The sequence below is a fragment of the Suncus etruscus genome, chromosome 3 (assembly GCF_024139225.1).
Source record: "Suncus etruscus isolate mSunEtr1 chromosome 3, mSunEtr1.pri.cur, whole genome shotgun sequence".
Taxonomy (NCBI): Eukaryota; Metazoa; Chordata; class Mammalia; order Eulipotyphla; family Soricidae; genus Suncus; species Suncus etruscus.
The window spans coordinates 164,727,292-164,744,637 of record NC_064850.1 but is presented as its reverse complement, the minus strand read 5'-3'; the positions used below and the strand labels follow the sequence as shown (position 1 = coordinate 164,744,637).

General features: G+C 40.8%; 2 protein-coding genes across 4 annotated transcripts in view; one reads left to right on the top strand and one right to left on the bottom strand.

Annotated features, from left to right (window-relative positions):
- RPRD1A (regulation of nuclear pre-mRNA domain containing 1A) overlaps window positions 1-17,346 on the top strand; it is a 1,137,547-nt gene that overhangs the window by 485,514 nt on the left and 634,687 nt on the right. The gene's annotated exons all lie outside the window — the stretch shown is intronic.
- Window positions 1-17,346, bottom strand: part of FHOD3 (formin homology 2 domain containing 3) — a 514,974-nt gene that overhangs the window by 95,087 nt on the left and 402,541 nt on the right. For both annotated transcript variants that reach the window (XM_049769642.1, XM_049769643.1), the window contains one exon: window positions 10,089-10,306. In XM_049769642.1, coding sequence (XP_049625599.1) covers window positions 10,089-10,306 — 218 coding nt within the window. The remainder of the gene's footprint in view (window positions 1-10,088; window positions 10,307-17,346) is intronic.

The window sequence follows — 17,346 nt, the reverse complement described above, 5'->3', positions numbered from 1 at the left end:
AAAGTATCAGCCTACTGAGCTAAAAGTCAAAAAGGGCTTAGCAATCTGTAAGTTTTCATGGCTGCATTGGTGGTGAAAGGCACTTATAAATTCTCATTAGCAGTTTCCTTCTAATGAAAAGTCCCAGAAGAAACTTGGAAGCTAGGAAGCAAAGTAGAAACATGTCTCTTCCTGCAGGAAATAAAGTTCAACCCTGACCACTTTATAAGGACCACAACCATTTTACTTTCAAATGTGTCATTTTTCCACTTTGCAACAGGCTTCCTGTGCCAATGAGTAAATAGGTGTTTTTGCTGTGCTGATTTCAGGTGTAGAGACATAGCTTATTATTATTTTTAATCATCAAATTATGAATCATACTGTGAACTCTATCCCAATAGAACACAGTATCCTTTTCTCTGAAGAGTGAAAACTACAAATCTGTCTACCAAGTCGCCTTAAAATATTAGAAAATAAGCTTATTTTATAGGTATTCTGATGTAGATAGCTCGATTCCATAAAAATAAGAGAAGGATAATGAAACAAGTGAATGATGAAAGAGGCCATTCCTTGTTTATCTAAATTTGGGGCTGTCTCCATTCATTACCAGCAAGTGCAAATGAGGACATATGTAAATGATTATTGCTCACGTGGGTCTGAGCTTTGCACAGAGGAAAAATATTCAGACCATCACCACCAAGTGTAGGCAGTATTGGGACAAACATCTGATCTGAGCTACACAGGGGCCAGATGGAAACTAGTTCAAGCACATATTAACTTGATATTGGGGACAGTGGTGTAATTTATACAAAAGTTAAAGCAGATTTAGTTGGGAAGATTTTGACAGAAAGATCCCAGTAGATGATACAGGTTGCTATTGTTGGCACATGTACAAGCATGTGTGTGATTGTATACATTCTGGTTTCTCATTATCTCTTCCGTCTTTTAAAATAAACTTTATAAAAGGAAGGTTAAGAAGCAAAAATATGATTAATCCCTTGAGGGCATGCCTCGACTGAGGTGTGTCTTTCTGGGCAGGAGTTGTGGATAAGACAGACTCTGCTGGGTCCCTTAAGCTCGGCAGACATTTTGGGGCTTCCCCTGGCTTGCTTCAACCTGGGAACTTTGATCTTCTCTGGCATACATCCCCTGATGGCTTGCCTCCGCTGAGGTCACACTTGATTCTTGGGAGACCATATGGGATGCCTGGGGATTGAACCTTGCTATGTGCCCGGTCAGCCACATGCAAAACAAACACCCTACCACAGCGCCAACACTCTGGCCCCTGAAAGACTGCTTTTTAGGCAATTTTGACTCTGAATAAAATAGAAAGGAAGATTTGGAAACTACGCCTGCCCAGTGGGGCCCGACCGTGAGAAATTGTGAGTGCTGTCTGTGTGTGTCTGTCTCCTGTCCTGTCGCTTGAACCTCTTGGGAGTGGGCCGAAAAGAGGCTCCAGCAGAGGTGGCCGCTCCGCTTCGCTATGTGGCCATTCGCTCTTTCTAAGGAAAGAACGCCATTGAAACAAGGAGAAAAAAAATCACACTAAGAACTGTGCTGGAGGCTGAACTCTGCTGGAACTCAGATGCCAGCACCCCTATCTGCCTGTCTTATGTGCTGTGCTCCATTATTGGCCTGATTTCATCCTGTGTGTGGCTCATCTGCAGATGGATCTCCTTCCCTGGAGCCGAGCTTACAAGCCCAGAAAGAAGAAACCACTGAACTCTGCTGGAACTCAGATGTCAGCACCTCTATCTGCCTGTCTTCTGTGCTGTGCTCCATTTTCGGCCTGATTTCATCCTGTGTGTGGCTCATCTAAGGATGGCTCGCCTTCCCCTTAAGCATTCACTGGAGGTGGGTTTACAAGCCCAGAAACGGTGGAGCCAGAGGAGCACGGCCGCTCTGCTTTGCTTCCCAGCCGTGCACATCATTTAGCCAATGAATACAACCACAACACGTAGAAAAACCCACAATACAAGTGTGACAATGGGGAAACAATGCAGGCCAGCGCCAGACATAGAGAATGATGATGGCAACTCTGATGGCTTGAACATGACCAACCAACTAGTCAATCTCTCAGATAAGGAGTTTAGAGTCGCAATATGGAAGATGTTTAAAGAACTCAAAGAAAGTATAGAAGAGAACACAAATAAGAATCAAGAGAATTTGAAGATAGAATTCAGAAAACTCCAAACTGAAATTTCAGGTCAAATAACAGATCTGAAAAATTCAGTAGATGAATTGAAGAAAAACATGGTTGAACTTTCCCATGGGTGAACAGCAGCTGAGGATAGAATTAATACACTGGAAGATGAGACGAATAACAATTCCATACAGCAGAAGAAATTGGAAAAAAGCCTTAAAGCAAATGATCAAACAATGGAAAAATTACTCAAAGAATGGTAACAGATGAAAATAGAAGTCTATGATAAGCTCAACAGAAACAACTTAAGAATCATTGGAGCCCCAGAAACCCATGAAGAAAATTTCCAGGAAGAATCAACGGTCAAGAACATCATTAAAGAGAAACTTACAGAGCTAAAGAATATATGCGATCAAATCCTGCATGCCCAAAGAGTAACAACCAAAAGAGACCCCAGAAAAGATACCCCAAGACACATCCTAGTCACAATGACGAATCCCACAGATAGAGACAGAATTCTGAAAACAGCAATATCGAAAAGAGAAATTACATTCAAGGGAACATCCTTGAAATTTACTGCAGACCTGTCACCGGAAACACTCAAGGCCAGAAAGCAGTGGTGGGACATAGTGACAAAACTCAATGAAATAAATGCTTCGCCTAGAATACTGCACCCAGCAAAACTCACTGTCAGGTTTGAAGGAACAATACATGGTTTCACAGACAAACAACAGCTCAGAAACTTTACAGACTCAAACCCATTCTTAAAAGAAAAACTGAATGGCCTACTTTAAGACTGACCAACAGACACACCAAAACTCCGATATAAAGATGGGACCAACTCCCAGGACAATTCTTTCTCTCAATGTCAATGGACTAAATGCACCAGTTAAGAGACACAGAGTGGGGGCCGGGCGGTGGCGCTAGAGGTAAGGTGCCTGCCTTGCCTGCGCTAGCCTAGGATGGACCGTGGTTCGATCCCCTGGTGTCCCATACGGTCCCCCAAGCCAGGAGCGACTTCTGAGCGCATAGCCAGGAGTAACCCCTGAGCGTCACCGGGTGTGGCCCAAAATCCAAAAACCGAAAAAAAAAAAAAAAAAAGAGACACAGAGTGGCTAAATGGATCAAAAAACTCAATCCAACCTTCTGCTGCCTACAAGAAACGCACCTGAATACTCAGAACAAATATAGACTCAAAATAAAAGGCTGGAGGAAAATAATCCAAGCAAACAATACCTATAAAAAGCTAGAGTGGTCATATAATATCAGATGATGCAAACTTTTTACTTAGGAAAGTTGTAAGGGACAAAGATGGACATTTTGTATTAATCAAGGGATACGTACGCAGGAGGAAGTCACTCTCCTAAACATATATGCACCAAATGAGGGGCCAGCAAAATATTTAATAAAATTGTTGACAAATCTGAAAAATAATTATCAATAACAACACAATAATTGTGGGAGACCTCAACATGGCATTGTCAACACTTGACCGGTCATCCAGACTGAAACCCAACAAGAATATACTAGACCTGAAAAGAGAAATGGAAGAAAGAGGCCTAGTAGATATACACAGGACACTCCACCTGCAGAAGCCTGGATACACATTCTTCTCTAATGTACATGGGCCATTCTCCAGGATAGACTACATGCTAGCACATAAAACATACCTCCATAATATCAAGAGGATAGAAATTTTGCAGGCTACCTTTGCTGACCACAAGGCCCTGAAATTGTATTTGAACTACGATGGGACACAAAAGAAAAACTTTAATACCTGGAAGTTAAACAGCCTCATACTCAATAACCAGTGGGTCCGAGATGAAATCAAAGAGGAAATCAAAACCTTCCTAGAAACAAATGACAATGGAGACACAAACTATCAGAACCTATGGGACACAGCAAAAGCAGTACTGAGAGGAAAATTTATAGCTTTGCAAGCACACATCAGAAAAGAAAAAGGGGCATACCTGAATAGCTTAATGACACAGCTCATAGAATTAGAAAGTACTCAACAAAAGGACCCAAAAAGAGGGAGACAGAAGGAAATAACAAAGCTGAGAGCAGAAATCAATGAAGTGGAAACCCAAAAAACAATCCAAAAGATGAACGAAAGCAGAAGTTGGTTCTTTGAAAAAGTAAACAAGATTGATAGACCACTGGCAAAACTAACAAAGAAAAAGAGAGAGAGAAACTTGATAACTCACATTAGAAATGAAAAAGGAGAGATCACTACTGATATGGTAGAGATCCAAAGGGTAATCAGAAACTACTTTGAGAAACTCTATGCCACTAAAAATGAAAACCTGGAAGAAATGGATAAATTTTTGGACTCTTATAATCTTTCGAGCTGAATGAAGAAGATGTAGCATATATAAACACACCCATCACTATTGAGGAAATTAAGACAGTAATCAAATGTCTGCCCAAAAACAAAAGCCCAGCCCAGATGGATTTACTAATGAATTCTTTCAAACCTTTCAAAAGGAACGTCTACCAATCCTGGCAAGACTCTTTCATGAAATCGAAAAAACAGGAACACTTCCAAATAGCTTTTATGAAGCCAACATCACCTTGATACCTAAACCAGACAGAGATGCTAGCAAAAAAGAAAATTACAGACCAATATCACTGATGAATACAGATGCAAAGATCCTCAACAAAATGCTGGCAAATAGGATTCAATGCCTCATTAAGAAGCTCATCCACTATGATCAAGTAGGTTTCATCCCAGAAATGCAAGGATGGTTTAACATCCGTAAATCTATCAACATCATACACAACATCAACAACAAGAAAAATAGAAACACATGATCATATCAATAGATGCAGAGATAAGGTCCAACACCCATTCTTGATCAAAACTCTCAGCAAGATGGGAATGGAAGGAACCTTTCTCTATATAGTTAAGGCCATCTACCACAAGCCAGAGGCAAATACTGTCCTCAATGGAGAAAAACTGAAAGCCTTTCCTCTAAATTCTGGCACAAGACAAGGCTGTCCTCTCTCACCACTCCTATTCAACATAGCACTGGAAGTACTTGCTATAGTGATTAGGCAAGAAAAAGATATCAAGGAAATCCAGATAGAAAAGGAAGAAGTCAAGCTCTCGCTGTTTGCAGATGACATGATACTCTACCTAGAAAACTCTAAAGTCTCTACGAAAAAGCTTCTAGAAACAATAGACTCATATAGTAAGGTGGCAGGCTACAAAATTAACACACAAAATCAATGGCCTTTCTATACACCAATAGTAATAAGGAAGAAATGGACATTAAGAAAACAACCCCATTCACAATAGTGCCACACAAACTCAAATATCTTGGAATCAACTTGACTAAAAATGTGAAGGACCTATACAAAGAAAACTATAAAACTCTGCTCCAAGAAATAAGAGAGGACACGCGGAAATGGAAACGCATACCCTGATCGTGGATTGGCAGGATTAACATCATCAAAATGGCAATACTCCCCAAGGCATTATACAGATTTAATGCTATCCCTCTAAAGGTACACATGACTTTCTTCAAAGAAGTGGATCAGGCACTTTTGAAATTCATTTGGAACAATAAACACCCTAGAATAGCTAAAGCAATCATTGGGAAAAAGAATATGGGAGGAATTACTTTCCCCAACTTTAAACTGTACTACAAAGCAATAGTTAACAAAACAGTATGGTATTGGAATAAAGACAGGCCCTCAGATCAGTGGAATATGTTTGAATACTCAGAGAATGTTCCCCAGACATACAATCACCTAATTTTTGATAAAGGAGCAAGAAATCCTAAATGGAGCCAAGAAAGCCTCTTCAACAAGTGGTGTTGGCAGAACTGGCTAGCCACTTGCAAAAAATTGAACTTAGAACCCCAGCTAACATCATGTACAAAGGTTAAATCCAAATGGATGAAAGACCTCAATATCAGACCCAAAACTATAAGATACATAGAACAACATGTAGGTGAAACACTCCAGGACATTGAGACTACAGGCATCTTCAAGGAGGAAACTGCACTCTCCAAGCAAGTGAAAGCAGAGATTAACAAATGGAAATATATTAAGGTGAGAAGCTTCTGCTCCTCAAAGGAAATAGTGTCCAGGATACAAGAGTCCCCAACTGAGTGGGAGAAACTATTCACCCAATACCCATCAGATAAGGGGTTAATCTCCAAAATATACAAGGCACTGACAGAACTTTACAAGAAAAAAACATCTAATCCCATCAAAAAATGGGGAGAAGAAATGGACAGACACTTTGACAAAGAAGAAATACAAATGGCCAAAAGACACATGAAAAAGTGCTCCACATCACTAATCATCAGGGAGATGGAAATCAAAACAATTATGAGGTACCACCTCACACCCCAGAGATTGGCACACATCACAAAGAATGAGAACAAGCAGTGTTGGTGGGGATGTGGAGAGAAAGAAACTCTTATCCACTGCTGGTGGGAATGCCATCTAGTTCAACCTTTATGGAAAGCGATATGGAGATTCCCCCAAAAACTGGAAATCGAGCTCCTATACGATCCAGCTATACCACTCCTAGAAATGTACCCTAGGAATACAAAAATACAATACAAAAATCCCTTCCTTACACCTATATTCATTGCAGCACTATTTACCATAGCAAGACTCTGGAAACGGCCAAGATACCCTTCAACAGATGAATGGCTAAAGAAACTGTGGTACATATACACAATGGAATATTGTGCAGCTGTCAGAAGAGATGAAGTCATGAAATTTTCCTATACATGATGTACATGGAATCTATTATGCTGAGTGAAATAAGTCAGAGAGAGAGAAAGACGCAGAATGGTCTCACTCATCTATGGGTTTTAAGAAAAATGAAAGACATTCTTGCAATAACAACTTTCAGACATGAAAGGAAAAGAGCTGAAAGTAACAGCTCACCTCATGAAGCTCACCACAAACAGGGATGAGTTTAGTTAGAGAAATAACTACCTTTTGAACTATCTTAATAATGAGAATGTACAAGGGAAATAGAAAGCCTGTCTAGAGTACAGGCGGGGGTTGGGTGAGGAGGAGAGAGATTTGGGACATTGGTGATGGGAATGTTGCCCTGGTGATGGTGGTGTTCTTTACATGACTCAAAGCCAAACACAATCATGTATGTAATAAAGTTGTTTAAATAAAAATTTTTTTTCTGTAAAAAAATATGTTTGATGCTTTCATACCTCTTTCGTTGAAAGTTCCCTAGAATGCAAGTAAATGACCTGTAATCCTAAGGTAAATATAACTCAATGTCAAGTATTTGGAGTCAGAGAGATAGATAGTACTGGGGCTAAGTGCTTGCCTTATATCTCTACCAGCCGTGGTTGGAGTTTGTAGTGGTTGGTCCCCAAGCACAGCCAGGAATCACTCCTGAGCACAAAGCCAGAAATAGGCCCTGAATACTAGCAGGTGTAGCCCACCACCAATATAAAATATTTATCCATTTGGTGGTAAATTTGTAGTTCTGAATGTCAGCCTCAAGTTTTACAGATGCTGGGGAGAATAAAAGTAAAGAAATAATTGGGATAATGTGAATATCCCTACAGAAATGGGTGGGGTACCCTGAGAGGTAGCTGAAATAAGGGTCAAAACATTGAGTTCTACTCCTCAAGTGTTGCCAACAAGATTTAAGTGAGTCAACCCACCTATGTGAGCTTCTGTAAAAATAGACTCGTGGTACCTGTAGTTGCATTTGAGAGGAAAGAGGCTGAGACACATAATTAAAAAGGGGTTATTAGCCTCTCCCTCCCCCAAGGAGAAAGAATAAAAAAGTGAGTCTACGCTGGCACGTGTAGACCACACAGCTCCAGGTGCTAGATGCAGAACATCTGCACAGGCAATTATAGGAATTATTCTTCCTCCAGCTGTTGGAATATTGAAAGTTTTAGGGATAAGCATTTGACAACAGAGCCTGCTTTAAAAAAACACAGCCTATGGCTTAGATGCTGGCAAAAAGTTTCCAAAGAAGAGAAGCAAAATAACCAAGATTGACCTTTCTGGCTAGCAGTCCATCATTGAGGTAAAAGCCCCCAAATCAGAAAGAAGTTCCCGCTGTTCTTTGGAGCCCACCCTCCTGCAGCATTGCTTCTCCTTTACTTATAATTACCAAGTGCATAATTCAGTTATCTATGATGACAAGGAGTTTAGTATACTTGACTGGTTCCAAATGATGTGGATGATGGTTGCTTAACATGCAATAGACACATTTTCTAGATACAAGAGACATTGTCCTTGGTTTTATTTTTTAGGGAAATTAGATATCCCATGCAATTTTATTAATTTGTTCTAATGTCTAAATTCAAGCCCACTTCTTTCAGATACAAGTTATCACTTGTATTTCAAACATTGTCTCTATTTCTCTCTTCTCTGCAGAGAAAACATTTGTTATTTATCTTTCTGAAAGATACTTAAATTGCTTGATTTTTATACACAAAGTGCACTTTGTATATATACAAAATAATGATTTGGTTTGTTCTTGTTAAAGTTTCCAATATTCTGCTTTTGGGGAGGATAGATAGAAATAGACTTGAGCTTGACTACAAACAGCAACAAAAAAACTTGACAAATTGTCTTTTTGCCATAAGCAAACATCAAGTAGATTAAAAATTTTGAGGACCAAAAATATTTATAGATGCTGGCAGTTTCTTCTCAGCTTGAGGCCATTCTGTACTTCACAGTTTAGACAACCATTCTATAAAAATGTGGGAGGTACAGCTTTTACGGTTACAGATCCCAAGATGAAGTACTGAACCACAACTCTGCAAGAGTCTATATCTTATATTGCTTTGGAAAATGCCACCTTTAGTTACAGAGGTGCAGCCTGTGGAAAGCACTGTTGGAGATCAATCTGTTTTCCTGCTTCTCAGAATTTCAATATTTTAAGACCAACATTATTCAACTCTGACCGAGCCATCTGCTTGGGACCATCTTCCCTGGCTCAGAGACCAGGAGGAACTGGACGTGAAGGGAAGCTGTGGTGGGAGCCAGGCTCCTCCTGCAAAATGAACTCTGAGCCAAGAGAGCCAAAGAATTGGAGAAAAGCAGATGGCTTGGTTACATCCAGTTCTGCTGGGGTCATGGAGTCCTGCCTTGTTTAAATTAAACTTTACACCATATTTAGCTAACTCTCCTAGACTTAAGAGTTGAGCATCTCTGTTGTCTTCAGTTGGCTAAGTCTACAATAGGCTGCCAGCCATCATACTGGCTTAAACAATTAGCTAGCAGCAGAGTTAGGCAACATGCATTGATGGGCACCTGTGCCCAGGAACTAGCCTTTCTGTTACTGAGTAAGAAACTCGACCAGCAGTTTGTAGAGTGAACAGAAAAAAAGCTGACAATTCCAGCCTGCAGTAGACAGGATTGCCTTTTTCTCCAAATAAAGTTAAGATGACAGGAATTTTTTTTACAGGGAGAGACTATCTATACATGAACCTCTATACCCACACACCATACTAGTCATCTTTACTACTTCCAGTTATTTTCTTCTTCAACATTTACTTGTTTTCACCAGGTTCGTAATATCTTTTTCCTTTGCTTCCTTTGCTTTGTTTAGTTTTCTTCTTCTCTTTTCTCCATTGGTTTAATTTAAACCAGACCAACAACTCACAGGGTGAGAACATTTCAAAGTAGTCACTTTATTGAACTGATCCAATAAATAGTAACCAATTTAGAGACTATTAATGTGACTAAGGGCTAAAATGTCAATGAATGTCTTATTTTCAATATTCTCCCTTTCTAATCATTTTACACAGGCAAGATTTAGAAATACTTTTGCTTAAATATAAGAGACTCTGAAGCCGTCTACACTCTCTGTGGTGGCCCAGGTTAGTTTCAGCTTCCCCTCTGTCACTTTTTGGTATTGCTTTGCATGCAGGATACATTTCCTAATGCCCAGAAGGAACAGGATGTTAAGGAACCCACCCATTGTCAATTGGCTAATCCCCACACCCCTTACCTGGGGGATGCTGCGATGCTTCTGGGGATGCGGAGGAGGAGACCCCAGGAGTCTCCTGGGAGTCGGGAGATAAAGGGTTTTGGTTCTGAGGGATGGAAGCAGCAGTATCTGCAGCAGAGGTCAGGTCCAAGGAAAGGTCAGTTCTTCCCCGGCTCGCACTCTGGCTTCTCAGTTCCTTCTCGTGGGACCCAGCTGCCAACTGCTCCAAGTACTTGTATCTGAAAGTGAAATTCCAAAGGGTTTCCGTAAAAAGAAAGAGGAGCCCGTGGCTGATGCTTGTTTATGGACGAAACACCTGCAGATGGAGCTGGTTTCCTGATGCACAGAGCACAGCACAGAGCTGGCTGAAGGACCAGTCTGCCAAAAACATCCAGCAAAGCCAAGATGCTAATGATTAAAAACCCCGCATCATTCATAACCAAACAAATGGGGGGGAATGGCAACATCACACAGTCTCCAGACACTGGATCACTGCTGCAGAAACCTATTCTGTTCTCTTAGGAGGCATTTGTACAAATAAGCAAAGCAGCAATAATGACCATCAAAAAGACCAGGCAGTGACAGCTGAGAACCACACGTCTTGAAGCTCACAGCTGTGAAATGGGAGGGTGCCTCAGTGCATCTGAGAAACAATGCCCCCAGAATACCAAAAGGGACTGTTGGACGAAGGCCTCTCTGAATTTCTGAACCTGCTTAAATGTGAGCAGCAATGTGACTGGAATTCACTTTGTTCTCTCGGTGTCGACCATGGAAACTTTTTTTATATTCTAAAATATTTCTGAGTAGGACTCAGACATCCAATAGCTTGAACCTGACGTCACATATAGTTTATTCATCAAAGTCAGTTTCAAAGAACAAAGATACATCTGTTTTGCATTTTAGGCAGGCAGAGCTCACTAACTGTTTATTAAGACCAGCTACCAATCATATTCCTCATAGTGCGCTTTATAGATCAGACCAAAATAACTTTGAAATATGTGCCTCTTCCAGATGTCTGCTAATTTTACCCACCATTATTTGTTCAGAAATAAATTTATGAATTCAGCTGTAGCAGGTCTCTGATTATTTTACCCTCCGCTAAACTTCCAAACAACTCATTCAAGACCCTCACTCACATCCATCAGGAAGCAGTTCCTCCGGTGGGCCAAGCCTTCACCCTGGGCCACCCCAACTCACAGGGTACATACTCCCCATTCACACAGATAAGGCAGGCAGGCAGGGAACACACACGCAGAGAAAAGGAACCTTTAAAAATCATGCATGTATAAAAGCATGCATTTCTTCATCCAGCCACCCTGAAGGTGAGTGGGGTTTCCGCCTCTGATAGCCACCCCTGCTGTTGTCTTCCCTGGATGCCCAGCTTGCAGGCGCATCTCCCTCGACGAGGCCTTCCCTGACCACCACAGCTGGAAGTGATCTTGGCCTTGCCTCTGAACTCATGTCGGATATGTAGCCCATTCAACTCGGATGGCATTTTACATTTACTGCCTGGCATTGCCAGGCAACTTTGCACATGTGTATGTCTGTTTTCAACAAGCAGATAATAGGATTTTTGAGAATAGGAAGATTACCAGTCTTTGTTCTTTCCCTTGGCACCATGTGTTCGTGGGCTCTCAGCGAGCAGCTGAGTGTGCAGGAAGAAACCTGCAAAGCAAACCTCCTTCAACTGCAGAGGTCGAGCCACAAGCTAGGAGGCCCAGAAGGCAGATGCACCTGAGCTGTATCACTTATTCAGGGAGTGGCGGACTTTCGGGTGACGAAATCAAGGATCTACCTCTGTGATCCTTCTGACACTGTTTCCCCTCCACAGTTGAGGGAATAAAGATTTAGAAACTCTAGATTTCCTTCAAAAACTAGTAGGGGTCTTAAAAAAGAATGCATTTGTAAACATCATTCAGATGAGCAGGGGAAAAATATTACTGGACTGTGTAATAGACAGAAATATTAGAAAAAAGTGTGAACTTGAGGTCAAGACTTAAAACCCCATCAAATACGCTTTTTGGTGGAGCTCAGAGGTGACTCTTGCTTCACACTCAGAAATTTGCTTGGGGGACCATATAGGATGCCAGGAATCAATCCTGGGTTCATCCTAGGTGGGCCACATGCAAGGCAAACACCCTACCACTGTGATAATTGTTCCAGCCCCCCAAAGACAAACTTTAAGAGAGATGGTGGCAAACCTCAAATAAGGAATGCTCAAAGATCCCTATGTTATCTGTGAGCACAGAGTCTCCAAACAGAGTCCAAGACTTTGGTGAGGAGGGAAAGAGAGGAAGGGATGTTGTGCAGACAGTGGACCTGCTGAAATCAAGTTCCCTGGCAGGAGGTGGCACTCACACACAGGGAGATCAAGAAGATGGTGCAGAAGGATGGTCAAGGGCATCCAGGCAGGAGGGCCAGTTGCTTCTGGACTTCATTTCAGCAGGCCCAGGCATGATCCTGGCCTCCAGAGGTAGCCAAAGTGTCCTCCCCACTTAGCCTGGGTTTGCTCATTTTAGAATCTGGGTAAATAGGACTCAGAGGCTATTTCTGTGTATCACTCAAGAATGCCATCTTTGAGTGGCTAAAAAAACTGTGGTATATCTACACAATGAAATACAATACAGCAGTTAGAAAAAATGAAGTCATGAATTTTGCTATACATGGATGGACATGAAGAGTATTATGCTGAGTGAAATAAATTGGAGGGAGAGGAATAAACATTTAATAATCTCACTCATGACCAGGATATAAGGAAAATAAAAGACAGTGTGGGGATGATGTCCAGAGACAATAAAGATGAAAATCAAGAGGACCATTCCATGGTAGGTAACTTCCACAAAAAGTGAAGATTGCAATTAGAGGTCTAATATCAAAAGGACATTTTGACATCCCTTTATTTGTGGTACAAACCACAAAAGAAAGGAGAGAGGGAGGAAAGAAAGGGAAGAGAGAGGAAAGAAACGGGAGAGAGTGTGAAGTAAAGTGCCTGTCCCAAAGGCAGGCAGAAGTTGGGTGGAAGGGAAAAGGGCATCAGGGAGGATGAGAGGGAAATTGTTGACATTAGTGGCAGGAAATGTGCACTGGTGATGGTTGGTATACATTGTATGACTGTAAATTAATCATGAAGAATTTTATACCTAAAAAATCATTATGAACAACCTTGTGACCATGGTGTTTAAATAAAAATATATTTTTAAAAAGGTAAAAAATATAAGAATGCCATCTTTAAGAGTCCATGACACCTGGAATGTGTCAGAGGTGTAATATATTAGAATGGTCCTGAGGATATTTTTCTGGAAAATGGCAGCAGAGAAGGAATAGAGACCTTTCTGATGTATAAAAAAATTCACTACTGTGATGAGTTCTGGTAATGGAATATAAAACAATATGAAAGGACTCAGTTGCATGCTTCACTTGGGTTAAAATGGTAAAGTTTAAATGTTCTGTATATTTTGCTACAACTAAAAAGTAATGCTTTCAGGGCAGTTACAGAGAAGTGCCTGGCTGTCAAGAGCCACTACAACTTCCTAAAAAGAGCAGTTGAGCCTAGGAAACAGCTCCAAGGCTGGTCCACATGCTTTGCCAGTTGGAGGCCTGTGTTTCAGTCCCAGTAGTTTATGCCCTGCCCAGTGCTGCCAAGAGACTCACCCAAGCTTAGCAGCGTTGTCTGCAATGATTGGGCATGGCATTGGGCATTGGGCATCTCAGAGCTCAGCAAGCTGCTTTGTCCCATGTCTACACCCAGCAGTCCCTTCTGGGAAGGACCTTCTTCCCCTTAGAGAGTGACTGAGTGCCACCTGGCACAGAGACACCCTCCAGTTCACCCTCTTGTATGTCCCCTTTGCCTTGTGATACCTCCTCTCCCCCCACTCTAGATTGTGGGGAATCCTCCTGTGCACAACGCACTCTATTTTCTGTCCACAAAGCGCAGTGCCAAGAAAGGGAGGTTTGCCTTTGCCACCTTCCTCTAAACATTCCCATGTATCCTATCTAGGACCAGAGCCATTTGTTTATTCATTCATCTTTTCATCGTTTATTGAACATTTGTCAAGGGGCTGTCATAGGCTAAGAACTGCAGTAGGCAGGCGAGATTGAATAATAAACAAGGAAACTCTGACCTACGACCCTCAAATTCACAGTTCCGCGTGAGAAGTAGACACACAAATCTCTGCAATGAGCTCAGTGTCCCTCAGGGGTACAGTGGCAGGCTGGTATTGTAGCCCAGAATCCTATGTTAGCTTCTGGAAGGGTCCTACAGAAACCCTGTCTGACTTAGATTAACCTGTGCCCATTTACCTATGCTTGTCTTTGCCATCCTTCCATTCAGAAATCCCCCTATTTCATTAAACCAACACCTTGCTCCCTTAAACTCACCCTGTCTTCAGACCTGTTCACAGAGCCCTGAACTTCTCTTACTGTTTTACATATCCATTTTCATGCAGAATTTCCAAGGTCTTAGCCTAGTGCTAGCCTTTTCCATGCACAGTGCTCCTACAATCTCCCCACCCCCTGTTTTGTGGAATGAATATCCTCCTCATCTTATCCTCAGCCCCGATGTGTTCCTAAACTGGATATGTGCTTACTAATCATCCAAAACATATTCAAATTCTTTTACTATTTAGAAACATTAGAAATAGCAGTTCAATTATCCCCTGTATCATTGACAATAAAGCACTGTGCAAGTCTGCATGAAATGACATGATGCAAAATAATACCAACCAATGTCTGGATAACAATTCTACCTCAAAATATCAGTTCATCTATTAGAAGATTGTGGACCTCAATACTCTCTACTGGGACTCTTGACCATTTTCTAAGTCTTGTTTAGAAAGGGACATGGGACCCAACAAACATGCTTGGGTCTATGTTAAGGTGCTAAAGGGAATCTTCCTTGTGTCTGTTTCTCTTTTCACATCTGATATTCTTGAGTTTACCCTTCCATTTTCAAGTTTCATTATACCTGGAAATCTTATCTTTTTCAGGCTTACTATAAACCCCCAACTGCTTTCAGAATAGGGGTGAATGTATATCTCCCTGTTTCCATCTCCACTAGGAAATTCAAGATGCAAAGTAACAAAGAAAAGTAAATAAATGGTCCAAACCAGAGGAAAATTCCTGGAAGCTTTCCAAGCCACTGGGCTATGGGAAAGGTCTGATGTTGGGGTCACAGAGAGATGATCTCTATAGCAACTGAGAGTAGATAGTGGAACAGGAGCAGCGCCAAGGGTAGAATAAAAGAAAAGAGTGGCAAACTCCTCTCACAAGTTTCTAGGAATAAGTGATATTCTGCTTTAGACAGATAGAGCAGTAAATAATATCCTAAAGAGGTAGTCTTTTCTTTGATGTTTGGAAAAACGTTAAGGTCAATCTGAGCCACTCATAGCATCTAAACATCTCCCCAGGAGCTTTCAATCCATGCCTGTGTACACATAACCAGACAGTCACGTTATTAAAATCTTTTTCAAAAAGTACAAAATCTGGAGAAAAGTTTAAAAAATGCGATAAAGTTTGATTTCTTAAGCCTGCGAAGTCAACAGTATTTTTCAGTCAAGGTATATGTCATGTTTTCTAATGTCAAAACCAGACACTCGTTAGAGAATAGACATTTCTTTGTTTCTTTACCAGCATCCTTCACTCTAAATTTGCAGGCCACAAGTAGTTATTAGGACGGCAATAATTTAACAGAACATTGAAATGAAAGCAATGCCATGCTTTTGTTTATGAGGCTGACCTAAGCATCTAATTTTTTAATTGGACACAGGCTGTCTGGGCTCTTCTTTGTCTCAGACTGCCCTAATCGATTTAGCTGATGGTGTCTTAAAGAAAATTAGCACAAATCCTTTTTACTGGCATGGTTTAAGATTGTTGGGTTCCAAACAGGCTCAGTGAAATCAGCCTTTTCATCTCACCATGTAGTGCCGCCATCTGGTGGCAGAGGGCAAACCTATATCTTGCTGCTTTCCTTCCCAATACAGTTTTTCCTTCTTCCTCTCTATATGAACACAGGATTAAACTTTATGTATTTTAAAGGAATTTAAAAATCACCATTCCATGGACATGAACAAACATGTTTCAACTTAGATATTTCAAATAAAGCTCATCTAGTCGCTTCATCCTTCCTATGTGCTAAGCAAAGTAAAAGGCACTGGAATCCATGGATGGTTGTTCCCCATTCTAGAACTGAGTAAAGGTATGGGATCCTACATATTCAGTGACACTCTTGGATTTGTCTGGCAGCTCAGATAGTGCCTGGCTCAAATATTTATTGACGGAATAATGAATATGCAACCTATAAACACACAGTAGGATTAGAAATGGTGGTGCAGGCACAGTATGTGAAATTCATGTGCTCATTTGATAGGAGTTTTGAAAGATCACACAAAGACAGTTCACACTCATGATGTATATAATATATACATAATACATATAATATATAATATAAGCGTATATTATTCCAGAAGATTAAAAAGATCAAGGCACTATATTCTATATTCTATATTCTACTAAATGCCAAGGACATAGGTGTTTTAAGTGAAGGTGTTCAGTGAGCCGTCTCTCCTGTCTGGTTGGTTAATAATGCAGTAGCATGCTAGTTAGTCACAATGCATAAGACAAGGTATACAAACCTTTCTTCTCGTGCTTGTCTTTGCTCCTCTCTTTTGTCTAAGTACTCTCGGCTAATAGAAATATGTGGAATAAAATGAGAAGTAACACAATTAGATACTCAGAAAATCATCACTACAGTAACCATTATCACGAGTGGCTATGATTGCTTCAGAAATGGAGAATCTACACCTGAATTGTTAAAGTACAAATGCTACATTTTAAGCATACTAAACATCATGGATTATCTATAAAGTCACAGGGACGTCTGAAAACACAGCCTGAAACACAAGATTACTGGTTTCCTTCAGAATCATTACTAACTATTCTGCAGAGAGAAGACAACTAGATTGGGGAACTGAGGAAAAAAAGTTTAAAAAAATAAGAAAAATATGGCAAACATGTGTCATGACTTTGAAAGCTCCACAATATCCATTTAGGTCCAAATGCCTTGACCATTTTGTGTTACACTTCTGTTTGAACATTTTTTTTTTACAAAGCCCAGGATTCTTTCTCTGCACCCCTCACATTCAAGTGTTATGCCAAAAGCACTGCTTTTTCTTGCTTTGTGATTTTTCTTACTTTGTACATTTTCATTTGTAAGCACCCATGAGATACCCAACTTTGTCCAATGTTAATCTGGCTTCTCTGTTCCCGTTGGTAAGATCCCAAC